The 27,325-nt window shown below is 48.7% G+C and overlaps 1 protein-coding gene across 6 annotated transcripts in view; it reads left to right on the forward strand.

The window, feature by feature from the left end:
* The first annotated feature begins 961 nt into the window (after nucleotides 1-961).
* ELAVL3 (ELAV like RNA binding protein 3) overlaps nucleotides 962-27,325 on the forward strand; it is an 84,033-nt gene continuing 57,669 nt past the window's right edge. For all 6 annotated transcript variants that reach the window (XM_080988268.1, XM_080988270.1, XM_080988271.1 and 3 more), the window contains exon 1: nucleotides 962-1,604. In XM_080988268.1, the coding sequence (XP_080844394.1) occupies nucleotides 1,596-1,604 (9 nt within the window). In that variant the 5' untranslated portion in view covers nucleotides 962-1,595. The remainder of the gene's footprint in view (nucleotides 1,605-27,325) is intronic.

Here is a 27,325-nt window from a genome sequence, read left to right on the forward strand (position 1 = left end):
TAGAATTTCAGAGTTGGAAGGGACCCGAGGGTCATCTAGCCCAACCCGCTGCAATGCAGGGATTTTTTTTTGCCCAACGTGGTGCTTGAACCCACGACCCTGAGATTAAGAGTTGCCATGCTGTACTGTCGGAGCTATCCCAGCTCTTTCCTCCTCCTTCCACTATCTCCCTTATCTCCCCCCACCCCGCTTTCTGGGGCAGGATGCGCGAGAGATTTCTCTACCACCTGTTCTATGCGCCTTCTATGGCGCCTTCCTCGCTTTATCTCCTCCCTGGGCTGGTGGGTGGTCTAAATGCCCGTCTGAACGGGCGTCTGCAGCGGGGCGGGGGGCGGGGAAGGGTTCACCATCGGGAGATAAAGGAAAGGGAGAAGAAGCAAAGATTCAGAGGGGGGCGCTTCGTCTTCTCTCCTTCGCGCATTTCGTTTTGCCCATCGTTACCTCCCCACGCAGCCTCTCCACCGTGTGTGTGTGTAGGGGGGGTTCTAAGCGGAGCAGGGAGGAGCGCGCCTCCGTGATGGCTCGCCGCCGCCAGCCAATGAGCGGGGGCCCTGTCAGTCTTGGGGGGGGGGCTCATAAAAGCTTCTGGCCCGGCAGGTGGGGGGCCACTGAGGGGCTGCGCGGGCGGCGGAGCGAGCCCAGCTGCGGCGGCCGGGGCCCCCGACGGACTAGCGCCTTGCTCGCGGCCAAGGACAGGCCCCGAGGGGGGGCCCGGAGAAGAGAGCGCCCGCCCATCCCCCTCTCCCCCCCCCTCGCCAAAATCCCCGGGTGTAAATAGTCAAGGGCGTTCAGTGGCGTAGCGTGGGTTGTCAGCACCTGGGGCAAGGCAAGTAATTTGCGCCCCCTAATCCGTGGATTTTAGTAGGGGCAGAGAGCTGCGAGTGCGAGAGCCCCCCCCCCAGATGTTGCGCCCGGTGCGGCCGGCCCCCCCTGCACCCCCCACGCTACGCCACTGAGGGCGTTTAAAGGACCATTGTGTGAATCTCCGCGAGTCGCTCGCCTCCCGTCCGTCCCTCCTCCGTTTTCCCCCCTTTTTAATTTCCCCCCTTAAAAAAAAATAATCCGCCCATTTCTCTCTCTCGTTCTACTCCCCCCCTCCCGCGTTCTTTTCTTTTTCTGTTTTCTCCGCTCCGTCCTCCTCTCCTTTTAACATTCCTCACGGCTCCCTTCTCCGGGCTAAATCCCGCTTCGACGCCCATCCTTTCTCCTTTCCCTCTTCTTCCGTTCCTTCCCCGCCTCCCTTCTCCTCGCGAGGGAAGCTGTTTTTATAAAAAGAAGGGTTTTTCTTCCCTCCGCTTCTCCCCCGCCCCCCCGGGACAGCAATTTATCCTCGCTTCCTCCCTCCCCCCCACCTCACCCGGACGGTCCCCCCCCCCCTTATTTTGTATGCGCCACGGTCGCCGGGGGGTCCAACTCGCCATCGATCGGAAAGGCAAGGCGACCCCCGCCCCGCACCCGGGGCCAATCCGTTCCGACCCGCCCCACCCGAGGAGGAGGAGGAGGAGGAGGAAGAAGAAGGGGGCGAAGAAGCCCGATTCTAGAGCCGTCCACGGAGCCGCCGCCGCCGCCCGGCAGGATCCCGGCGCGCCCTAAGCATGGTCACTGTAGGTATTTCGCGGCTCCGGCGCTCCTTTGTATGCTTCGGGGGCGGCGGCGGGCTGGATGGATAAACGGGGGAAGGGGGAAATGTAGCGGAGACGGCGCTACGGAGAGCCCTGCCCCTCCCCGCTGCTCGTTCGGGGGAGCTTTGGCCTTGAACGGGGAGGTGAAAGAGAAGGCGAAATCTCTGCCGCGGGCGCATTCGCCCCCTTCGCCAGGGACACGCGCGCGCGCAAGGGGGGCTCTTTGGAGACCCGGGAGACAGAAAGGATCCATACAACGCCCTTCCACCCCGAACCGCCCAGTTGAAAGATTGCGGGCGGCCGGAGAAGGGCTAAAGAGCGTGTTCACACGAACACACACACACACGTATCTGGATTGTGTCAGCTATAGTACAATGTGCAGGTCGGAGAGAAGGGCGAGCCTCCCTCGGGTTTTCCTTGGGGAGGGTGTGCGTATTCGAGTGCATGGCCGAAGCGGAGCTAGCTGCGTCTCGGAGGACGATGGAATCGACCATAACACACCAAAGCATCTATTATAATGGGGGGGGGGGGGTCCGTATGCCTGTGGGTTTCTTTCTTCCTTGGAGGGGAAGGGAGGGACGGTTATGCAGATACAACAGTCCTTTCCTGCACGCATCCATCACCGTGGAGGTCGTGCAAGAAGGGGAGAGAAGGACATTTTGCGCTCTCCCCCCCCCCCCCGTTGCCTCCGCAGGGTGGCCCAGCTTAAGCCCGATTTCTAGCTCAGCGGTTTGCAATTTTGGATGCAACCCGACGGGTTTCTGGAGAGATCCGAGACATATTGCGCGTAGGAATTGGGAGGGGAGGCGGTGTCTGGGCGTTTTGTGCGCCTCGGTCGCTTCGGGGTGTGTCTCTCTCGAGCTGGCCGCGGGCAACCGTTGGTTCTTCGCGCACGTCTGGCTGCCGCCATGCAGGCGCGCGTAAGGCACGCCGCTTTCTCGGCTGGGTGGGATCGCCGCCCGCGGGCCACCTCGTGCTCGACGGGGCCGGGAAGGCGCGCGGTGGCCCTCTCCGCATGCCGCCCTCGGGCGCGCATCTCCAAGCTGCTCGTCGGAGCTGCAGCAGCCCGCTGCCTCCGCCAACGGTGCTTTGGAGAGGGGGAGGGCAAGCGGCGAAATGAAAGCGATCTGGCTTGCCACGGGACGGGCGGGGGAGCCGACGATGCCGTTGCAAGGGGGCTTCGTCTATCTAGAACCTGCATTTCTCCGCTGCTGCCGCCGCCGCCCCTCTGCACGCAAGCGGGGGAGGGACGCGCCGCCCTCCTTGGCGCGTTGCATTTTGTTGCGCGCTTGCAAATGCCATCCTTTTGAAAAGCAGCATCGCGCTCTCCCGCTCCCCCCCCCCCCGGCAACCTCGTCCTCTCTCCTCGAGAGACGTTCCCATCTGGGCCCCACCCCACCCACCGACCCACCCACCCCCCGCGAGCTGGAGAGCGAGTCTGCAGGCGAACAAAAGGAGCTGGCGGCAGCATTTCGGGGGGGGGGTTAAGTGCCTCCCCCGACGCACAATCGGCTTGTACTGAGGCTGTTGCAAATGCTGCCAGGAGGAGGAGGAGGAGACGGGGTGGAAATGCGGAAAAGGGATGGAGGGGACGCGCGCGTGTCTCAGGCGGCGGGAGAATAGGGGTGTGAGATGGCGAGGTTGGGTGAGCAGCAGGGAGGAAGGTGGCAAGACCCAGCGGGCTCCGTGTGTGTGTGTATGCGCGTGCAAGGGAAGCATGGCATGGGTGGGTCTGTGACCAGACTTCCCTCTGTGCAATATGCGCCTGGTTGCGGGTAGGCGGGGTGGGGGCAGATATGAGTGCCTGCTTATGCCACATTTAGGGTTTAAAAAGGCGGGGACCACCGTAAGGGGAAAACAGCCTTTGTAGATGACACAAAGCCATTTTGACCTTGTAGCGGTTGCTCAGTTGTGCACTCCTGCCGTACTGCAATGTGCACCCCACCCTCTGGGAAGCATGGGCATGGAGGGAGAAAGGAGTGGGGTGTGTGTGTAGGGCTGGAGTGGTGGCTTAGATGCATGTGTGCTTTCTTTCTGTAATAGCTGTATGCACCGCATCTCACTTGTGGGTGTAAAGGCAGGAAGGGGGGTGGTAGAGAGGGAGAGAAAAGCCACAGGGTCAGCAATGCAGCAGAGAGAGATGGAGAGGAGGGGGAACTGGGTTCTTAAAGTTACAGTGCAAGAAAATGGCAGCTTGAATAGCCTTTCCCCACTCGCGCAGGCAGGTTAAAGGGTCGACTTCTGCACTGGGGAGGCTAATCTGTGCCAAGGCTGGGCATGCTGTTTCTGCAGGCAGTTTGGATGGGGATCTGTGGGGCCTGGAGCAGGAGGGGGAAGGCCTTAGCTTGGCACCAGACAGGTTGAGCCACCATCCCTAATTCCTGGTGAAACTCCAGCAATCTCCACAATATCCATTACAGGGCAGAAAAGAGAGACTGTCATCTACAACCCTTCACACCCTGGTTTAGATTTTGAGGCGTTTTGTGAGGGAAAGGGAGAGGGAGAGAGACCTGCAATAGCCAGTTCTACATTTGGCTAGTGGCAGTATTGTCTTCACAAACGTGGTTACCAACACCATATTTAAAATAAGCAGCGCTGTTGTGATGCCTTCGTGTGGGTGTCCATGTGATGTCTAGTTATTAATTACATTTGCCCTACAAAAAGCTTATGGCATCATAAATCAGTTTCCAAGACTTCTAGTTGTCTTTTGTTCCATCAGACTGTCACAGCTGCCCCCTTGGGATTTGGCTAACAAAATCTTAAATTGGTTGATCTTCCTCTTATGTAAGGCCATTGCTGTTTCCACTTCACAGATGGTTAAACTGAGTCTGGCTTCTGATCAGCTGGTGGTGACTGGGATTTGAACCCCAAGCCAAGGGCAACCATGCAGTCCATTGGAACCAATCGGCTCCTCATGGATTTTGTGCTGTGTGTGTTGTTTTTATTTAATATGGAGCTGCATGCTCTGTGTCTTCAGTCAACCTCTGGGTGAATAATTCTATCACCTGGGCTTCCTAAGGCTGTGAGATGAAATACTGATCATGTAGAAACATAGAGTAGCAGGGTCATCTAGTGCAACCCCCCTGCAATGCAGGAACCTCAACTAAACCTCTGCTTTAAAACCTCCAGTGAAGAAGCAGAACTGAAATCCTGCAGAGTGCAGCTAAAATGGCCTTGTCCAGTACATGGTCTAAGCCTTGTCCTTTAAGCTGGCAAGGAGTGTGCAGTCTGCCAGTCATTCTGCTCTCTCTGTCTCTTCCTTCCTTCTTCCCCTATTCTTTACCACGTATGCTTTCTAAGGCTCTCTGCTGCCCACCTTTAGCTGCCCACTGAAAGACCCCTTTTGGGTCTTTTCTCCCACCTGTCACTTAGGGGCACAAGCCAATCCTGGATCACTTGGGATGGGAAAGAAAGGCAAAGGGAGAAGGGGAGATCACAGGAGACACAGGAAACAGCTTAGGATGTTTCAGCCTCTTTGCAGGAAGGACTCGCAAGGTTCTTCCTCTGCCCAGGGCCTAATCCCTTCCCACGTCAGAAGGCCTCACCCAAAGCTTTTAGTGTGGTGCTAGCAGCCAGGGGCAGGTGGGTGGGGTGGAGCACGAATGCCCCCGAGTAGCAAGTTCAGACAGGAAATTGGCCCTTTGGGGGTTCCATCCCTGTTTCTACTCAAGGAAGGAGCCAGCCGGCTGGGAGCCAGACCTCCTCGTTTCTGTTAGTCGTTATGCGCAGCTTGGGGAATGGGACTTAATTGTGTTGTGTGAGATGGTCGCAGCTGCTGTGCTTCACCAGTTGGCGTGGCTGAAGCCTGGCCCAGGCTCTGTAAATAAACATGCTGTTTTTCACTCCTCGCTTTCCTTGTTTCTCCACTGTCTTAAGGCGCAAGTGGCAGCAGCCTCGCCATTCTCCCCTCCTCCCTGACCCTAGTAAATCAGGGCTAGAGGCAGGGAAAGTGTGGCATTCAACTGAGTGCTCCTGTGTCATGGGGTGGGGGAAGAACACAGCAGCTCACAGGGTGAGCCATGTCCATTAATTTCAGTGGGTCTACTCTGGGTAAGACTTGAGCTGAATAAAGTTGACCTTTTCTCAGCGTTGCCAAATGGCTTTGCAATTAGTAGCCAACAAATGACCTTGTCACCTGGGCTGCTTGTGGTTTATATGGCTAGACTACTACATGCCAGAAGTGCACATAATCCTGTGCAATATCTTAGATCTGGTACAAACTGCACGTTCTTGAGAAATTCACCACTGAAATCTTGGAGGGTCTTTCATATGGAAACATGGAGTAGGTATGACTTGGCTGGTTATCCCAGTGTTGCTATCTTACTTCTAGGTTCTATGCATGCCTTGCTATTTCTCCTAAGGCTTCTCCTCCGAACGCTTGGCAAAAACAAAGCAAAAACTACAAAAGTCTACAAAAGCAAATACTTGTTTCAGTGCAAAGTGTGCCAGTTTGGAATTTATTTGTGTGTGTGAAATTTGCACACTGAACCTGGATACTTGGTGCATAGTATGGATGGATCTGATTATCAGGTGAGGAACCTGAGGCCTTCTGGATGTTGTTGGACTCTCCCATCATCCACAGCCAGTATGGCTAGCAACTAGGGATGATGGGAGTTGTAATCCAACATTTGGAGGGGTTCTTTAGCAGTGTCCCCCATCTTCTGATTAAGACCATCAGGAGTTCACAGGTGATCTGGGCAAGTCGCTTGGAGACAGGAAGGCAGTGCATACTCCAGTATTAATTTTAACACATCACCTGTAATCAGCATTTGAAATTTGGCAGGTGCATTTTGCACCTGCCTGTCGACCACTTGCGACCAAGTTCAGGAGCCAGGATGTCGCCTGACATCACCATCTGGAGGTGCATGCCTGGGGATCCTTGGATCTTGACTGTTTTCACACACTAGCAACACATCCTGTAGAATTCCTTTATTTTATCTGCATAATCAGAACCGAAAAGTCATATGGAAAAAATATGACCTTTGAGCCGTCTGGCCCCCAAATGGCAACTAGGCACTCTGTTTTGGCAACTGTAACTTGGTTTAAGTAACCATTTGGCACCTAGCTTATATATCTGAGTTTCGTAGCACTGGGGAAACCTCCTTGGTGACATTGCAATGGATTTTAGGCTCCACACCTCTTGGATTGCCTAGTATGCCATTGGGTTTTAAGCGTTCCTTGTTTCTCCATAGCCTACTACCTTGAGCTTTTGGGGTTGGCACTACAGCAACCTGATATATTTGCTGGTCTTCCACTCTTACAACATCTTGATGGTGTTCCACATCCACTCAAAAATATCCACACCTAATAAGGATCGCATGATCATGTGCAGAGATTATGATCTCTGTGCTTTCTTGAGACATTGTTGTGGTTGCCATTAGCTGTTTTGTGTGATGCATTTTTTATTTATTTTTTGTCTTAGGGAGAATGATGTGCCTGTGATTTTCACCTCTCCTTGGGGTTGCTGGTCTTTAATTCAGTTCTTCATGCTCTCTGGTTGTTTCATGCAAGCCCAGGGTGGTGTTTTGGGGTCATTTTTCGCTTGGCTTTTGATGATCAGCTTCTCCTGTCTCATCTTTCCAGTGGTTGTGATGGTTCTTGGCAGATGCAGTTTTCTGAGGGTTGTCTTGTTAATTCTGGTCCTGGAACTAGAGTCACAATAGACCATGTAGTCTGGATTGGCCACTCTGTAACTAAACCAAATCCAACAGATGCTCCATTCAGCCTCTCCCTGAAAGGTTTCTACAATTTTTTGTAGCAATATGACACACTTAGAATACTCCAAAGCACTGTGCTTTATATGCTCAATAATATTATAGGCAGCTGGTTCCATTATGCACTAGGAAGTTCTCCCCATTGTGTCTGTGTGTCTTCTAAAGCTACCTGCTTATAGGTACTCCATGAATAATTGCAGCCCTTTGTGTTTTGGCATCATTCTCTTGGTGGTTGAAAAGGGCGCTTGTTTCTTCTGGCCTTTGGTTGCTATGCTGGGCTTGCATGTGCATGAACTTGCAGGACTTGCAGTTGCTTCTAGTTAGCCTTTTCCCGTAACTCATCATCTTGCTGTGCCCCTGTTCCAATTGTGCCCCAGAACACATTCCTTTTTGGGGGCAGCTGCCAGGAACTCTTGCAGAAGGGATGCCCTTGCTAACTTTTGTTTGGTGGTACTTCCCTGCAACTTCAAGCCATTCACTCTTCTTGCACCTGGATGCATCACTGGTTGTTCCTTCCCTTCCTTGTCAGTCTTCTAAAGTCCGACTCAAAGCACTCTGGCCCTGCCATTGCTCAAGAGGCAGCCTTCCATCTTCCGTGGCTTTCAGTCACAATTCATTAAGTTCTGTCCCAGAACATTTCAGATTCAGCACCATGGAAGCTCAGATTCTCAGAATGAAACAAATGACTCAAGTTGCTCACGTGTGTCTATTTTGCACAATAGGATCTGTGCTCAGGATTTTGGTGTTCAGGATTTATATATGATGCCAAGCAGGGGAACAGAAAGCATGAAGGACATAGAGGGCATCAGGACTACGCAACGGATGGACTGATTGATACTCAACCCTGACCACTGGAAGCTCATTCCACCTTTGGCTTCAAATGTTTAGTTTAACTGGATCCTGCCCACATGGTTTTAAGTGAAAACCTAGAGCCATATTTGCTGCATTAAAAACAAAATCTGTGGCAACTTAAAGATGAAAAGAATGAAGAAGGATTATCTTTTCATAGACGAGAGCTGGGGAGGGCAATAAAGCAAATCTGGATCTTCTGATGGATCACTGGATGATTTGCAGCAGAACGACTGGCAAGAGTTTCTGACTCTTAATTGTTAAATAGCAACAACAAAATGGCATCCCTCCAGCTTTCTAAAGTAGGCCAATCCCCTAAGCTGCAGTAACTCACTCCGGTACAGATTTGTATGTTTATGTGCAGATCATCTCAATGCTTGGGTCCCAGTAGACCCTTCCCCTGACCTACCATGTTCAGCTGGTTGGGCCCTCCCCAGCGAGCCACTATTTTTGCAATTGGCTCTGGTTGGTTCTCCTTAGGATTTGAATAATAAAAACAACAACAAAGTAGAGCCCACAAGCCTGAAGCCTGCCCTTGCCCTGGGCTTGGAGGCAGTTTAACCAGATGCACAAAGTGTTCTGTACTCCAAGCAAGCACAACTTTTTATCAGGTTGGCCTCTCATAGCCCCTGAAAGCGGATGCCACAATAAATCCGTGGGTCTTTCAGAGTCTCTTCCAGGGCTTAACTCTCAGGTAAGCATGCATGGGATCGTAGCCAGAGACTCAAACCTTCAGATTGCAGAAATGTAGGCTTATACCTTATTGTTCATCGTGACCCCAGTTTGACCCAATAATTTATTTTGCCCTCCTCGGGGGCTTTGGAGATCATTGGCAAGGGCGATGAAAGAGAGCTGCTTTCGAGAGCCCCATCCCACCCAGTGCAACAGCCATAATGCTCATGGTGCTGTATGGATGCATCGTTGGGCAGTTGCACTACTAAGATGGCCATGGACTGGGGTTCCTGAGGCGTAGCTGGAAACCGTCTCCCCCCTGCAGCCCCTCCTTCATTTTTAAACCCACTCAATGGGCACCGTCGGACTGAGCAAGGCAGCTGGGCCTTATCACGCAGGGAGCATCGCGGCCTGGCCTCACAGCACCCTGAATGCTCAATTTCACGCTGTGCATGAAATATTCAGTGCTTGCTGCCATGTTTGCGTGAGAGGGAGCAGGCGCACCGTTTCTCTCCCCCGCCGCTGTGCCTTCTGCCTATCCATTATTCAGCGGCTTTCATCAGGTCCCTTGGCCCTGCCTCACAGACAGGCAGAAAGGGGGGGGGGTCTCCTCCTTTCTGCCCTCAAATCTCTTCCCTTTTTCCCTCCCCCACCTACCGCCCCCAGCTGTTCCATCACAGCGGCTTCCCTTGTGCTTTCAGCAACGACCAGCAATCTAAAGGGCAAGCGACCTGGCCAGTTCTGGTGACCAGGGCTCCTCAGTTCTGTCCTGAGGGAAGAGAGCGGGGGTCTAAGGGGATGCTTGGAAGCAGTGGGCAAGCAGGCGGGCACTGGCAGGAGCGAGGCTGGGGGCCAGAACTCCTCTGAGTTCTGCTGCCAGCTCTAGGAGGAGAGGAGAGGAAAGGAAAGAGCACTGCTTGTTATATAACTGCTGCAAAGCTCCACTGGACAAATCGAAATGACTCAGCAGCTTGCCTTCCGCTGTCTTCTCTGAACAGTAAGGAAACACTGGTATCTGCTCCAAATCGCAACCCAAGTGTTGACAGATGTGCAAGCGATGGCGGTCGCTATCTCCTGCATGTGGGCGCAGTCCATTTGATGGCGATGCTCTTCTGTTCTTGCTCCTCGTACATTTGCTTTACCTTTGTTGTGCTCCAAGGACATCAGGGCAGGCGGTATATATATGATCTCCTCACTTCTCCTCCTCCTTTTAAATAATAGTCACAGTGACCTTGTAAAATAGGTAGGCTGAGATGGAGCCTGGCCCAAGGTCATTTGCTGAGGTTGGAGGTCAAATGGGAATGAACCCAGCACTCTCCTGTCTCGGGTCCAGTACATTATCTGATTGATGGATTATGTGTGTGGGTGAGTTCTCTTCTGTGCTGAAGGACAGTTCCCTATTGGTGCTGCATAGCTTCCAGATCTTAAGAGAAGAAGCACAAGGATGCTATACAATTCCATAGCCTCCTGTCTATAGGATTTGTTAGGCACCATGCCTCAGCACACACTGATGCATTGATGCATTACAAGATGTTTATCTACCCCAAGGTTGTGATTTTCTGTGTTACCTGACAGACTGTCAGTTGTGATGTCCAATCTCTTCATATTGATCCAGGCATGCGTCAAATCCAGTTCTACTGGCCCCAGAATGCTAGGCTTTGAAACTTTTCAGTGGTGAGAGCACTTCCTGATCTGTCAATAAAAAAAGCAAGAAGTGGGTGGTGTGGAAAAGGAAGGTTCTGATCCGAGAGGTACTAATGTTTGCTTAGAATGTGAGAGTAATGAGGTGTCCATTTGCATTTCCTGTAGTCAAATCCAGGTACCCACAAAGCAGCACATAGCATCAGAAGCAGCATTTAGTGCACATGTGGCTGAAACTTCACAATGCATTGCAGACTCTGCATTTTTTTCTAGCACAGTATTGGAGGCTTCCAGCAACTAACCTTATGCAGCCAAATAAGCCTAGGCCTTAATGATCCCTTTGCTGCTGTGAACAAGCAGCGTGTGGGGGTGTGCCCACCAAAATCTGCATGCCGCACAATTTGTGCTTCTTAAAAAAATTAAGTTCAGTGAAAGTCTTCCGCTTTCTGCTATGATGATGACATATGTGTTGTCTGCTAATATGTCACAAGAAAAGTTGCAAGGTGTCTTCTTTTTGGTTTTAAATACTTAAAAATATGCATATGTAGCTCAGTGTGTTGACAGATGATTAAGTGGGCATTGCTTTTCCAGTCACTTGAAAGGGGTTTAATTGCTCCCAACCAGTTAATTGGTTTAATGTTGCAGACCTACTGATAGCAGGTTTAGAAATTAAAAAGGCTTGGCTGAGCAGAAGCCCTTCAGTCAAGCTAGGAACCTGACGACACTCTACCGAAATCCCTGTCCAGCAGCTGAAATGCTAGTCAGTGCTCTTACCAGTCTAAAGTTTCTCAGAGGGAGCAGATCTATGGGCTGCTGGTTACATTATACTGTAATTTCATATTGCAGACCTACACTCATGAACATAGTTAGTGCATGATCTAACGCTGAGCGTGACATTAAGCTTTCCTGGTGTGTGTGTTTTGCATGTCATTTTCTCAAATTATAATCTCAGAGCCATATTCATGTATGCACACATGTGTGCTTTGTAAGGTGAGATTGATAGGTCCGCCCTCCCCCCAGTGTATGTATGCTTAGAAGACAGATCCTTGCTTCTGCTCTCAGATACTTGTGCTGGTCTGGAAGAGAAGATTTACATAGCTATTTTCCCTTAACAAAATGCAGACAGCCTTCCCTCTTTTTTTGTGCCGCTTGTGTAATAATATTGAACTTTCCAAAGGGCAGCACAGTGGAAGGACGGAAAGGCAAACAATACTATATAGAATTTATTTGAGAAAGTTACCTCCTGTGCAGATACGCTGAGCAAAAATCTGTTTACTATATAGATTTAAAAACTCTGGGTTAGTGAGGATCCCAGGAACCATATGTGCGTGGGTGTCTACTCCCCCATTTTATGCTATGCTACAAGGAAATGGTCCAGCCAGTTTGACACCTCTGTTCCCATATTGCTCAAACTTCCTCCCCCAGGATAGGTTGGGGGGGAAAGGGAAGTTGGGTTTCCCTCCCTTAAAGAACTTGGGAGTGCGAAGGGAAGGGAAGGGGAAGGAGTGTAGCTGCCATGACTAGGACTGTAGCCCCTATGTTCAGCTTCTGATCATTAATAATAATAATAATAATAAAATAATAATAATAATAATAATAATAATAATAATAATATAATCGTGCCCATCTGGGCAGCCACTCTGGGCAGCTTGCAGCACATAAAGAATTGTAAAACAATACAGGGTTGCCTTCAGATGTCTTCTAAAAGTCAGATCGTTGTTTATTTCCTTGACATTTGATGGGAGGGTGTTCCACAGGTTGGGCGCCACTACCGAGAAGGCCCTCTGCCTGGTTCCCTGTAATCTCACTTCTTGTGGTGAGAGAACCGCTAGAAGGCCCTCAGCCGGACCTCAGTATCCGGGTTTAACGATGGGGGTGGAGATGCTCCTTCAGGTATACTGGGCCAAGGTCATTTGACTGGGCACAATTGGGAATCGATCAAGGGATCTGACCAGATAGGACAGCAAGGAATACATTTTTGTAAGCTTCTATAAATCATTTGTGTTCAGACCTTCTGAGAGCTAAGACTTCAGTGGGTCTGAACAGAACCCTTTGGGTTGGCCAATTCATTGGGAACAGTGAGGCTTTGGGTTTTCATGAAATGAAAGCAAGTAATTTAATTTATTACCGTATTTATTTATTTACTACTGCGGAGGGGGTAAAGGCAGTGGCTGGTTATCCTTCTTCAGTGCTGAAATGACTTGAGCAGCCTCTTTAGTACTACCTGTTTTGACTAGGAGGCGGCATCACCATTCATTTCCCCATCTTTGGTGGCAAATTATCTTAGACTGTTCCTGAGGATCCTGAAGCAGCACAGAGTTCACTGAGCAGAGCTGTTTGTGGAGGAAGGGGGGAAATAATCTGCTGGTTTTTTTCTACCTCTTTGGGCCTGTGGTGGTTTAATACTCGTGGACAGTGCAAAACTTGACTCTTGTTTCTAGCAGGAACATTTTGAATATGGCTCTTTTTCTGAAGACTGCTGATCCATTTTTAAAAATCCTAATTGGTTGCCAACCAATTAAGGTTTTTTAAAATGGATCAGCGGTCTATTTTTTGAACCGATGAATAGATTTAAATACATTTGCACACTGGAAAACCTCCTTGGATTGTGGAGGAAGCGCAACAGCATCTCAACTGCGAGAGCTTATAATTTAGCTAACAATAGCTGCCAGCCATCGTCAGAAGGAAAATCCATCTTTCTTATTTTCCTCTTCACCAGAATTGAAGAATGCAGAAGACCCTCTTCACATTAATCCATTGTGGGATTACCTGGCCTATAGAGATCACGGTCTCATCCTTAATGATGACGCTCCTTGTGCTTTAAAAGACCCATGAGAATTCCTGCTGGTCATTCCAAACCTAAGAATTAGCACTGAGGGTCAAACTGCAGGTCAGAAATGGACATCATAAAAGTGTGTGTTTGCAATGAGCCACCATGTTTCAGTTGCAGAAAGCAAACCCTGGAAGATCCCAATCCAGGCTAGCACCACCCTATGAGGAGAGGAGATGGATTTCCTTCCCATGCCATTTTCCTGCTGAGCATCACCTCACCAGTACAGTGGTACCTCGGGTTACAGACGCATCAGGTTACAGACTCCGCTAACCCAGAAATAGTACCTCGGGTTAAGAACTTTGCTTCAGGATAAGAACAGAAATAGTGCAGTGGCGGCACAGCGGCAGTGGGAGGCCCCATTAGCTAAAGTGGTACCTCAGGTTAAGAACAGTTTCAGGTTAAGAACGGACCTCCAGAACGAATTAAGTTATTAACCCGAGGTACCACTGTACTTCGATTTGCCCCCGGAAGTTCTCTTTGTAGTTAACAGCAGTGTCAGGGCAATTGTGGTGGTGGTGTATGTTGAGGGGCAGGGGAGACATAACGCGGTCCTAATGCACATCAGGGCCCCATAGCAGGTTCCTTTGGAGGAAATAATGGTAGCAGCATCACAGCGTAAAGCAGTGGTGCCAACTTGAACAAAATACAGTGGTACCTGAGGTTAAGTACTTAATTCGTTCCGGAGGTCCGTTCTTAACCTGAAACTGTTCTTAACCTGAAGCACCACTTTAGCTAATGGGGCCTCCTGCTGCTGCCGTGCCGCCGGAGCATGATTTCTGTTCTTATCCTGAAGCAAAGTTCTTAACCTGAAGCACTATTTCTGGGCTGGCGGAGTGTACAGCACTATTTCTGGGCTGTATTGGGGAAGCCTTCCCCTGACAGAAATCAAGGCAGGCCGGAGCCAAGCAAGCACAGTCTTCGGGGTGAAGCCTCTCTGGGCCCAGCAGAGGCTGAACCACCTTTCTGCACAGTGTGGTGTAGTGGTTAAGAGCGGTAGTCTCGTAATCTGAGGAACCGGGTTCGCGTCTCCGCTCCTCCACATGCAGCTGCTGGGTGACCTTGGGCCAGTCACACTTCTTTGAAGTCTCTCAGCCCCACTCACCTCACAGAGTGTTTGTTGTGGGGGAGGAAGGGAAAGGAGAATGTTAGCCGCTTTGAGACTCCTGAAGGGGAGTGAAAGGCGGGATATCAAATCCAAACTCTTCTTCTTCTTCCTCTTCTTCCTCGCCTGGCTCCAGGCATGGGAGGCAGCACTGCTCAGGCTGGGGCTGGGGCTGAGAGGCTGAGCCAGGGGTCTCACTGGTGGACAACGGCAAGCCCAGCCTGCGAACACTCCCTTCTCTTCACTCCTGGACACCAGGAGGCATTGAAGTCTCCTTCATGGCAGGGGGCTTGCGAGGCGCTTGGGTCCAGGCTGAGACCGTCAGAGGAGAGGAAGGAAGGAGCCCCGGGAGAAAGGGAGAAGGGTAGGCAATTGGGGGCCTTATCTATGCTATCATGCCGCAGCGGTGGAGAAGGAGGCTGAGGCAGCTTGGCACAGTCAATTTGAGGTGGGGTGTCCCCCAAATATTTGGGGGGGCAGTGGAGGGGTCTGGGTTCCTTAGAGTTGATGCCCATACTTTAAAGCAGGCATAGGCAAACTCAGCCCTCCAGGTGTTTTGGGACTACAACTCCCATCATCCCTAGCTAACAGGACCAGTGGTCAGGGATGATGGGAACTGTAGTCTCAAAACATCTGGAGGGCCAAGTTTGCCTATGCCTGCTTTAAAGCATACGCTTAACATATTGGTTAGTTTGGCTTTGAAATAACATAAAATAATAATAATAATAATAATAATAATAATAATAATACACTGCCCATCTGGCTGGGTTTCCCCAGCCACTCTGGGCAGCTCCCAACAGAATATTAAAAACCTGATAAACCATCAAACATTAAAAATTTCCCTAAACAGGCCTGCCTTCAGATGTCTTCTAAAAGTCAGATCGTTGTTTATTTCCTTGACATCTCATGGGAGGGGGTTGGCTTCTCGCAGCGAGGGAACCACCAGAAGGCCCTTGGCACTGGACCTCAGTGTCTGGGCAGAACGATAGGGGTGGAGGCACTCCTTCAGGTATACTGGGCCGAGGCCGTTTAGGGCTTTAAAGGTCAGCACCAACACTTTGAATTGTGCTTGGAAACATACTGGGAGCCAGTGAAGGTCTTTCAGGACTTGTGTTATATGGTCTCGGCGGCCACTCTGAAACAGTAGGCCACTTTTGAAAGTGGTGAAGAGCTGGTTCTAACTTCTCATGTTGTAGTTGGGTACCAACAGCACCCATCAAGTGCTCATAGAATCATAGTATTGTAGATTTGGAAGGGATCCCAGTGGTCATTTAATACAACACTCTGTAGTAATCAAAGTTAAGGAATCCCTGACAGATGCCCATCCAACCTCTGCTTAAAAACCTCCAAGGAAGGAGGTCCACTACCTTCCAAGGGAGTCCATCCCACAGTCAAAAAAAGTTAGAAAGTTCTTCCTGATATTTAGTTGGAATCTCTTTTCTTGCAACTTGAATCCATTGGTCCGTCTTCTACCCTCCAGAGCAGGAGAAAACAAGGGTTGAAGGTTCTGCATATGTAAAAATTGCTTCATGGCCCATTATAATACTAAGAAGCTTCTCCACACTCCCTGCATAGCCTCTAAGTACTATATTGAGGCATTTACCAAATTATAATGGAATGTGCTCATTATAGGTAGTCCTTGTGTGCAACGTGTAAAATGAGATTTGGCTTAATCTCATGTCTGTTTGAATTTGTTTTGCATCAGTTGTCCAGTAAGATGTATTCAAGGGCTTGCAAGGCTGCTCATGAACTATACACTATAAGGAGGGATTTAGCCCAACGGGATGAGCATGAATGTGGAGGATCTTCCCTCTCCACTTTATGTTGGAATAGTTTTGACTAAACTTATTTGACTAAGTTTCAAGTAGTGCTTATAATACACTTGGTAGCCGAAGGCCAAAGCACTTAAACATCCCAGCAAAATCGAAAAGGATAAGGGCAGAATACATGAGCCAAGCAGAGGAAGTTCAAGATAAAAGATTCCTAATTTGCAAGAGCCATTTGGTAATGGAACACAACTTTTTCGGGAGGCCATGGAATGTATTTTGAAACTTTTAAAAGATTCTGACTTGGTCTTGAAGTTGTTTCCATCTTGCATATTTTAGGAGGCTGTGGTTTAGGAGGCCACATTTCAAGGTGTCATTTTGAAGTGGCTTGGACCCACACATGAATGGCAAGAAGCCACTAGCTCCAGGTTAACATGCTTGGGGACACTTGACTCTCGTCCCGTTGCTAAAAGCAGTGCAGCCATTCTTTGATTTCCCTAGTGTTAATTGTAGCCCAGAAAGCACTGGAGGAGGGGAGGAATCATTGTGAAAGTGCTGCAGTTATTAGCGCGTCCACGCTGCAGCCTTCAAACATGGCAAGACAGGCATGTGTGCAAGTGTGAAAATCATACAAACATTTTTTAAATGCAGTTTTTGCATTTAGAGTCTGAGTCATATCAGGGATTGAGGGTGTGGGAAATGAATTGAGGATTAAATCTGTAGGTGTAAATCTGAACCTTCTATCCCATGTGTGTGGGAGAAAAGTACTAAAGCAAAGTAAAGCCTTTTTAGCAGAGTAAAAACACTTGGAAGTTTTGCAGTTTATTAAAGCTGAGGAATTAGGCAGTTATACCTTTTTATCCCTTCTATTTGTGGTCTCTTGACCTTTCCCCCTTCACCACCGTTGCAGAGAATGAACCACGTTTTTGTAAGATAAACAGAAAAAGGATTTACTTACATTTCAGTGCAGGCAGCAAATACAGCAGTGTGCAGAAAAATACTTCTGAGTTACAGTAAAATAATATGCATTTGTGATTTTGGCTGCAAACCCCAAAGGGGAAAGTTTTGTCAGTTAGAGGGCTGAGCTGGGTGATCCTTTGACAAAGGTGTGACTGACTCAGCCAGGAAAAGATGGTTTGTGTTTCACAGACAGGCATCCCGATTCTCAAACCAGAGATAATTGGAGGTTGGTAATTAGTTCCAATCTACATTTAGGCTGCAGCAGCTGGTATCTTCTTTTGTCACCTATTGAACTGACTAGGGCAGAGAGAAACATGGCTGTTGTATTCCACTGAAGCACATGGAACGAGTCTAAGATTCATGACAGAAGCAGGCATTACACCCCAGGTTCATTGACACACTCTGCTTTGAGGTGCCACTCAAAGGTTGTCTCCAAGCAACTATTAGGTTGTGCGGTTCGACAAGGGAGCAAGCCTGATATAGCCCCAGGTTCTTCCTGCCTTGCTGGAATAAGTGTTGGATCCTTTTCAAATGGAAATGGAGGAACTTAGGTTGTGTACAGATTGCTGGCTTGAAATGCAGCTAGGTTACTCTCTCAATTTGAACCAAAGCTGGCTTGGGGAGAAATGCAGAGGGTGGAATTCAACATAGCAGTAAGTAGGGTACTTCCCCACTCTCCTCCCCACACGCCTCCTAAACCTGTCCTGGGGTATTCCCCTAACCCTCCGGAGCAGTTTTAATGGTTACCCAGGGTGGGGACAAAGGCCCTTTGATTGAGCAGGCCTCGTTTTGCTTGCACAACAACTTAGTTGAACCCACCCAGAATTTCCAAAGAAAACAAAGTACAGTGGACCCTTGAGTTATGTGCCGCTCTGGATACGTAAATTTTGGGTTGCGAACACGGCAGAAGTGTATACTTCCGGGTTTCACCCTGGGCACATGCTCAGAAGCACTCTATCGCGCCATTCATGCGCAAAGAAGCGGCACCTCCAGTTACGGACTTTTAAGGTTAAGTACGGACCCCCGAAATGAATTTAATTCATATCCGGAGGGTCCACTGTAAGAAATTCCTCTGTGTCCCCACCAGCTTGGTGTTCTTTTGTCCTAATCATGGCACTAATATCCCCACATATTCCAGTCGCACAAATCATGTCCCTATCCATGGCAGCGTGGGTTTGAACGTCCCATAAAGAATGCAGTCATGTGCTGAAGCTTCCCTACAGATTGTTGTTTTCTGAAGCTTCATTTGTACAAACAGAGAGACTAGAACAAACGTGCTGGTCCTAAAGAATGTGTGGAAAGTGGCAAAACGTTTCTGAAGTGGTTCAACCGGTGGGCTTCTGTCACAGAAATAGATTGGGAAGGCAGTGGTGGAATGACTGGCTTTGCAGTAACAAAAACTGTGTTTATAGTATGAGGAAAGCTTTCCCCCATGTTTCCCATGAAGACTTTTAGGTGGTAGGCGGTCAAGTTGTTAAGTCAACACAGGTCCCTTCCTGGCTTTAACCTCTGTGCTGTCGCGATTTCCAGGATGCGATTCCAGGGAGACTTCTTATGGGTGTGTTGCCACCTCAGTCTCACAGACAATGCTCTCTGCATGGATTATTCCTTGGGAGTGCAGCTGTTATTCTCTGCCCAGCTAATGGGCTTGGGAAGGGACCACAGCTCAGTGATTCAGCACATGCAGAAAGCTCCAGTTTTGATCCCTAACATCTCCAGTGACAATTATCAGGTAAGCAGGGAGAGGAGAGAGACCTCTTCCTGAGTTCCTGGAGAACTGATGCCAGTCAGAGGAGGCGGTATTTGGACTAGATACAGCTACCTATGCTCACAGTGGGTCCTTGCCTACTGAACAGGTGGTTAAAACACTCAGGAGTTGGTAGAAAGTAGAGTACAGCGGTACCTTGGTTCTCAAATGGCTTGGCTCCCAAGCAAATCGGCTCCTGAACTCCGCAAACCTGGAAGTGAGTGTTGCAGTTTGCGAACGTTTTTCGGAAGCCGAACATTTGATGCGGCTTCCAGTTGAGTTCAGGAAGCTCCTGAAGCCAATTGGAAGCCGTGCCTTGGTTTTCGAATGGTTCCGGGAGTCGAATGGACTCCTGGAACGGATTAAGTTCGACAACCAAGGTACCACTGTACTAGCAAGTTTCCGGGGGGCTGCTTACTCCCTAAGGACACGTGTGGCGCTGTGGGTTAAACCACAGAGCCTAGGACTTGCCACGGTTCGAATCTCCGCGAAGGGGTGAGCTCCCGTTCCTCAGTCGCTGCTCCTGCCAACCTAGCAGTTCGAAAGCAAATCAAAGTGCAAGTAGATAAATAGGTACCGCTCCAGCGGGAAGGTAAACGGCGTTTTCGTGCGCTTCTCTGGTTCACCAGAAGCGGCTTAGTTGTGCTGGCCACATGACCAGGAAGCTGTACGCCAGCTCCCTCGGCCAATAAAGCAAGATGAGCGCCGCAACCCCAGAGTCGGCCACGACTGGACCTAATGGTCAGGGGTCCCTTTACCTTTTTACTTACTCCCTAGTGGAATGTGTGATGTGAGGGGGAAAGGTAGTACCTCTGCTGGGAGACACACTGTGCTCCTTCTGGGGTAGGTTGTCCACCTTTGGTTCCCAGCCTGCCCATTTTGGAGAAGGAAAACTCTGGTCCTAAACTTCCACTGGCTTGTGGGATATCTTTGGGAGAAGAAAAGCTTAAAGAGTAAACCCTACACAAATCTGGAGTGGAGTCTCTAAGATAGCAGCTTGTACACCACCTTCCAGCAAAGGCCAAGAGGAGAGACTTGTCGTCTGGGCAGCCCAGGACCTCCACGCACTGGCCAGTCTTGTGCCCTGGAGAGGTCACTTTGGTGCTGCTAACGCAGTGATTTGACTTCATCCCCAGAGGCCCACTCCAGTGTCTCTCAAGACAGACGGATGCCAACAACTTATCCCCTACTTGGTTGCTGGAACAGAAGCAGCAGTGGGCCTTGCAGAGTTCTTTGGGAGCTAGACTATGTCATGCTATTCACACTTTATTAAAAAGCCTATTTAAATTGGCTTCTTTTAATCTGAAGAAAAGGGAAACATGGGCCCCTAATTTGGAACGCGCTGTTGATCTGGACCCTGCGCCAGTTTCTGCTGAAAATGGTACCTTCTTGGCTTGACGTACTTGCTACTAGGGTGCCTTAAAGGAACAGGACAATTTTCAGCAGGAAGATGTCAAATGTGGTCCCCATTCAGATTGGGAGTTTGTTCCCGATCAGCTTGTCTTCAAAATGCAAGTGTCCTGTTTAGATTTTTTTTAAATTTTTTTAAAATTAATGTAATGTGGTATTCCCTTCAATATTTTTCAGGAGGAGTGCATTGTCAGGGTCATTTAACACAGACTGGTTGTTTAAGAGGATTAGACAGATTCTTAGAGGATAATGCTCTATTGTTGACATTGGAATAGTAGTGATGGCTAGTAGCTTCTACATACCAGTTGCTGGAAACCATAAGCGTGAAGGATGCTCTTGAACTCAGATTCTTCCCTTAGGCCAGAGTTTCCCAAACTTGGGTCTCCAGCTGTTTTGGGACTACAGTTCCCATCATCCCTGGCCACCGGTCCTGCTAGCTAGGGATGATGGGAGTTGTAGTCCAAAAACAGCTGGAGACCCAAGTCTGGGAAACTCTGTCTTAGGCATCTGGTTGGCCACTCTGAGGATGCTGGACTAGACAAGCCACTGGCGTGATTTAGCAGGGCCGCTCTTACATTGTTAAAAGCTGGTGAATGTGATTTTTTTCTTTTCTTTGTAAACTGTGGACCAAAGGGCAAAAGTTAGACCATGCGGGTCCGAAATGTTTGGCCTGATTATTTTTTTTGTTTAGGTCCCAGCTTAAAGAGTTCATTGAGTAGCTATGACTGCTTGTGGAACTCAGTGTTAATCTGGATACCTGGCATCTCTTGACAACAAGACCTCAGTGCAGGTCACGGTATCTGTTGTTATGGAGGAAGCTCAAGTCTGCAGCAGCAGCTGATGGAGAGCTTCCTCAGCTGGGAGGGGGACCAGCTGGGAGGCTGTGGGAGTAGCAGTCACGTCCATTTCGTCATGATGCTCCCTGTTGATGTGAGCAAATCATGCGCTCCAATGCTGAGAAGAGAGGCTAAGGAACCAGGTTGCTGTCGTTCCTTTCCATTTGTGGCAGCAGCCTCAGTTCCATTCAGAGAGAGCTCTTCCTCTGGTCACAGAAAGCTCATTTGCTTTCCCCAGCTTTTCCTCATTCTGTCTCTTGCTCTGCAGTGTCTTGTTTTCCTATTTTCCTAATCTCAGTTATTTGGCTGCATTAAGCAGCTCTTGTGCAGCCAGCCGCACAGAAGTGACAGTTGGGGCCTGAATGTGAGGTGTTCTAAATCTTGAAAGGGACAGTGTAGCACGGGACTGTTCCCCAGAAATGCAATTACGCCTGGGATTGTTTTCCATTGAGATGGGTGTTCTGTTGCAAAAATGAGCCATGGTAGTGTATAGATCACAGAATTTTAGAGTTCGAAGGGACCATGAGGGTCATTCCACACCCTGCAATGAAGGAATCTACTGCCCAACGTGGGGCGCGGACTCACAACCCAGAGATTAAGTCTACTGATGGAACTATCATATCTGTGAGTACATCAGCATTCTGCCAGTGGTCAAAGGGGTGGTGTGACTCCCCCAATAAGGAAAGGTTAGAGAATTTGGGACTTTTTAGTTTAGAGAAAAGATGAATAAGATGTGGCATGATGAAAAGTTTATTATTCTTATTCTTATTCTTATTCTCATTCTTATTCTTATTCTTATTCTTATTCTTATTATTAATACTCCGCCCATCTGGCTGGGTTTCCCCAGCCACTCTGGGCGGCTTCCAACAAAATAGTAAAAATACAATAAAAAATAAGACATTAAAAACTTCCCTAAACAGGGTTGCTTCTGTTCCTTCCTTCTAAAAGTCAGATTGTTGTTTATTTCCTTGATATCTGATGGGATGGCATTCCATAGGATGGGTGCAACTACCGAGAAGGCCCTGTGCCTGGTTCCCTGTATCTTCACTTCTTGCAGTGAGGGAACCACCAGAAGGACCTCGGAGCTGGACCTCAGTGTCCGGGCTGAACAATTATGCATGGCATGGGGAAATTAGATGGAGAAAAGGTCTATCATAAACTTAGAACTTGTGGACAACAAAACTTAGAACTTGTGGACAACAAAAGAAGCTGAATGTTGGAAGATTTAGGACCAATGTTAGAAACTGAGATATGAAAGCTAGGAGCTAAATGGCATCTTAAACCTATGTTATGGATGCAACACTGCAATGTCTAGGCACAGTTTTTTATAAGAAGTATGCAAAGCTGAAAATGATTGAACTGCAGTTAAAATATTATGTTCATTTTTCACATGGTCTAGTCCTTCCCCTGCCCACCCCCCATATATTCTTAAGAGGGTCTCTTCTCCAGTCTTCAGAGAGTAGCTGGAAGTGGGGAGGCAGAAAAAGGTCCCCCTTTCCTTCCACTCTGCAGTTTTAATCTGAAATCTTAGGCACAGTACTGCGCCCAGAGCTCAGAAACTGCTTGCGCTAATGAAATTCTCTGTCTCAAAATGCGCCTAGAACAGTAGGAGTTTTGAACACTGTTTAGGACAGAAAAAAGAAAGTACTTCTTCACGCAGTGCATAGAACGAACTACGGAACTCCCTTCCACAAGAGGCAATGGTGACCCCTGCCCACGTCTGTGATTTGCAGGGGTTTGAACTAGTTGACCCTCAGAGCCCCTTCCAACTTCTATGGATGACCTCCTGGGATTCATGAGCCATAGGTGGAGGTCCTGCACACACAGACATGCCTATGTTTGGATGAGTTACAGGTTACTGTTCGATGTTACTAAGCAATTGCAGGTTTTGCTGAACTGCTGGAGATCATCCAGCAATCTGCCAGTAGATCCAGTTTTACATTCCTTCTCCTCCCTTTTTGAAAAGGGTGAATAGTTGCCTGTGTTGCTAGGTGCAAACTCTTGAGAGCAGTCCTGGGCATGGTTCTGCTCCCTAACCACATTTTGCTCAGTGGGCCTTGTGTGGGACTCCACATCTACTTTTAGTTTTTCACAGTATTGTGAAGTTCAGACATTTCACATCAGCAGCTCAGCAGCTCAGTAAACCACCAGCTTTGTCATAAAGTCCTACATAGTCCCCTCCTGGGTTTTCCACTGCCTGGGCTGTGGTGGCAATAGAGCTGTTTGGATTTCTTAGAATCATAGAATCATAGAATCATAGAGTTGGAAGAGACCACAAGGGCCATCGAGTCCAACCCCCTGCCAAGCAGGAAACACCATCAGAGCACTCCTGACATATGGTTGTCAAGCCTCTGCTTAAAGACCTCCAAAGAAGGAGACTCCACCACACTCCTTGGCAGCAAATTCCACTGTTGAACAGCTCTTACTGTCAGGAAGTTCTTCCTAATGTTTAGGTGGAATCTTCTTTCTTGTAGTTTGGATCCATTGCTCCGTGTCCGCTTCTCTGGAGCAGCAGAAAAACAACCTTTCTCCCTCCTCTCTGTGACATCCTTTTATATATTTGAACATGGCTATCATATCACCCCTTAACCTCCTCTTCTCCAGGCTAAACATGCCCAGCTCCCTTAGCCGTTCCTCATAAGGCATCGTTTCCAGGCCTTTGACCATTTTGGTTGCCCTCCTCTGGACACGTTCCAGTTTGTCAGTGTCCTTCTTGAACTGTGGTGCCCAGAACTGGACACAGTACTCCAGGTGAGGTCTGACCAGAGCAGAATACAGTTCTTCTTCTTCTTCGTCTTCTTCTTCTTCATCATCATCATCATCTTACTTCTCCTCCTCCTCCTCTTCTTCCTCTTCTAACTATTCTTCTTCTTCCTCCTCCTCTTCCTCCTCTTCTTCTCCCTCCTCTTCTTCTTCTTCTTCTTCTTCTTCTTCTTCCAGGCTTTCCCCCACTAAAACAAGGGTAAGGAATAGAAGATGTTGCTTTTAAAAATAAGGTGCGATTTTTCGCATAATCACAAGGTTCCCGGAATGGAGCTGTTAAGTACATACACTTTGAAGGCTTCCTCTTTGAGATGCCCAATAAAAGCGTGAGAATAACTCATCACCAATGGGGATGGGCTAGAAGGCAGTAAAGCTCAGGATATCTTGGTTGGTAGGACTCTCGGAGATAATGTGAGGTCATGGGAGTCCAACCTGGAAGAAATCTCTCTGCATGGTCCAGTGCTGGTAAAGGCATGTGCACTTCTAGGGGTCAGATATGCCACATGGCGGCCTGTAATGTAATGCACAGCGCATTAGCTTTTCCCTTTCCCATCAGGTGTGGGCCTGCTTGGGTGAAGTATGTGAAGGCATCATCTACACCAGGGGTCAGCAAACTTTTTCAGCAGGGGGCCGGTCCACTGTCTCTCAGACCTTGTGGGGGGCTGGACTATATTTTTTTGGGGGGAAATGAACGGTTTCCTATGCCCCACAAATAACCCAGAGATGCATTTGAAATAAAAGCACACATTCTACTCATGTAAAAACACACTGATTGCTGGACTGTCTGTGGGCCGGATTTAGAAGGCGATTGGGCTGCATCCGGCCCCCAGGCCTTAGTTTGCCTACCCATGATCTACACCAACCCCAATGCTCTTGTTTACAAAGCTGCCTCTCAAACCAGTAAAGTTATAAGGAAAGGATTATTTAAAACAGAGAGAAGTTTGCAGCAGTCCATCTAATTTGAAAATAAGAAATCAACCTAGTTCTCTTGGAAATCATGATTGAGGGAATAAAACATATTTACAGGTTACCTTTAAAAAAATAGATCTAGTGAATTTTCGGAAGGTGGGGGTGGATCCTACAATATATGCATTTACTGAAAAAGTTATGCTTCTAGTATATTAATCTTACTTTAGATGCAGGCAACACCTGAAGCAGCATTTATGCATCATTCTTAATATACTATAATATGTGTGTTTACATATGGTAGGTGAACTCTTTAACTATTCCAAACTTAGGGAGCTTAGGACTTTCAAAGCTAAAATCAGCCTATTGGGTGATATCCAGTGTTACTTATAGCTCCTGTTGACTTGGCATCTAAAGTGCTCCCACCAATTGAGGAAGAGAATGACCTAGGTGTGTTTCAAGCTGGTAACGTGTACACAGCAATACTCAAGAGTAGATCCATTGAACTAAGCTGACATAAGTGACTGAAGTCCATTAATTACAGCAGGTCTCCTATAAGTCTGACTAACATTGAATATTGCCTCTTGAATTCATGACCTCGAGTGATTTGGCACTTTGAAAGCACCTCCCAGAACAGAAGAAAAATCTTCACTTTAGCAGGAGGTTCAGTGCAAAACATTGTTGGCAGCTAGACTGGTGACTGGGAGCGGCTGCCGAGACCACATAGCTCTGGTCTTGAAAAACCTACATTGGCTCCCAGTAAGTTTCCAGGCACAATTCAAAGTGTTGGTGCTGAATGTGCTAAATGCTAAGTGCTAAATGGCCTCGGCCCAGTATACCTGAAGGTGTGTCTCCACCCCCATCATTCTGACTGGACACAGAGTTCCAGTGCCGAGGGCCTTCTGCAGTTCCCCAACTGAGAGAAGCCAAGTACAGGGAACCAGGCAGAGGGCCTTCTCGATAGTGGCGCCCTCCCACCAGATGACAAAGAGAAAAACAACTACAGTGGTACCTCGGATTAATATCTTATTTCGTTCTGGAGGTCCGTTCTTAACCTGAAACTGTTCTTAACCTGAGGTACCACTTTAGCTAAAGGGGCCTTCCATTGCCACTGCATGATTTCTGTTCTCATCCTGAAGCAAAGCTCTTAACCTGAGGTACTATTTCTGGGTTAGCGGAGTCTGTAACCTGAAGCGTATGTGTCAGAGTTGCTTCCAGATCCTAGCTCACAGAGGATCACGCTAGCCAGCGATCATTAAATAAAAGTCTTTATTGAGTTACAGTTTCCATTCTCAAGCTGCTGCGTGCAACCCTACGTCTAATGGTTAGATCGGCGAAGCTCCACCTGAGTCTCCGCCCCTTGTACACCAACTTAATATCCTAGCCTTGCTCCACCTTTTCCGCCTGACTGTTCTTCTCTGGGTCCCTCTGCCCCCCGGGGTCTCTTCCTTCCGGGATTCCTCTGACGCTGACGCTGACCCCCCTGACTCTTCTCCCTCCTTTCGGCGGGCTTTAGGACCTGGCTCCCTTTCCGGGCTGCCTACTGCGCCACTTTCCTGTGCATTTGAACTTGGCGCACGCGCCCAACCTTCCACCTTCCGTCTGACCGTTTCTTCGCTCCCCGATGGAGGTGTGGCCACTCCTGACTCGTGCCCTCCCCCCTGTTGTGAGCTGCCAGCGCTTGATCCCTGGCGCCCTTCCTCTTCCCTGCTCTCTGGCGGTGACGCTGGTCCCGATTTCCAACTGCTCCCCTCTGAGTCCCCTCTGGCTCTATCTTCCTGGGGTGTCCCCCTAGGCTCCCCCCTTGCCCTGGCCACTGGTGCTCCTTTCTGTGAATCTTCTGATTCACTGGAAAGACTCGGAGATCTCGGGTCGTCGTCATCACTCATCTTTTCTTCTGCCTCCTCCCCCTCGCTCTCTGTTTCCTCCCTTGCCCTTGCCTCTGCTCCTGAACCCCTGACAGTATGTAACCCAAGGTACCACTGTAGTATTATTTGTTTGTTTGTTTGTTTGTTTGTTTGTTTGGACCAGGAAGGGGTTCATGGAGGTTTTTAAGCAGAGGTTTGATTGCCATCTCTCATGGATGCTTTAGCTGAGATTCCTGCATTGCAGCGGGTTAGACTGAATGATAAGAATAATTTTATTATTTATATCCCACCCATATATCCAGCTCCCATCAGCCCCAGGGTAGCATAGTCAGGGATGATGGGACTTGGGGGTCTCGCAACATCTGAAGGGCCACAGGTTCCCCATCCCTGAACTGTGCATCATCACACACTCATGCATGGTCACTCATGGCTAAAGTAACTCCTACAGATGCAGTTCTTATTTGAAGGGCCTTTTGATTTCCAATAATAGAGCAGGATAGGTTAGAGAACTTAACAGTCCTGTCCCAAACCCTGAAGACTGGGTAAGCTGCGAGTCATTGGTTAGTAATAATTATTTCTGGCTACGGGGAAGCATAGTGTTTGGCTTCTCCTCACTAGTGTCATGAAAGCAGAAGT

The sequence above is a fragment of the Podarcis pityusensis genome (genome assembly GCF_964106645.2).
Source record: "Podarcis pityusensis genome assembly, chromosome: 17".
NCBI lineage: Eukaryota > Metazoa > Chordata > Lepidosauria > Squamata > Lacertidae > Podarcis > Podarcis pityusensis.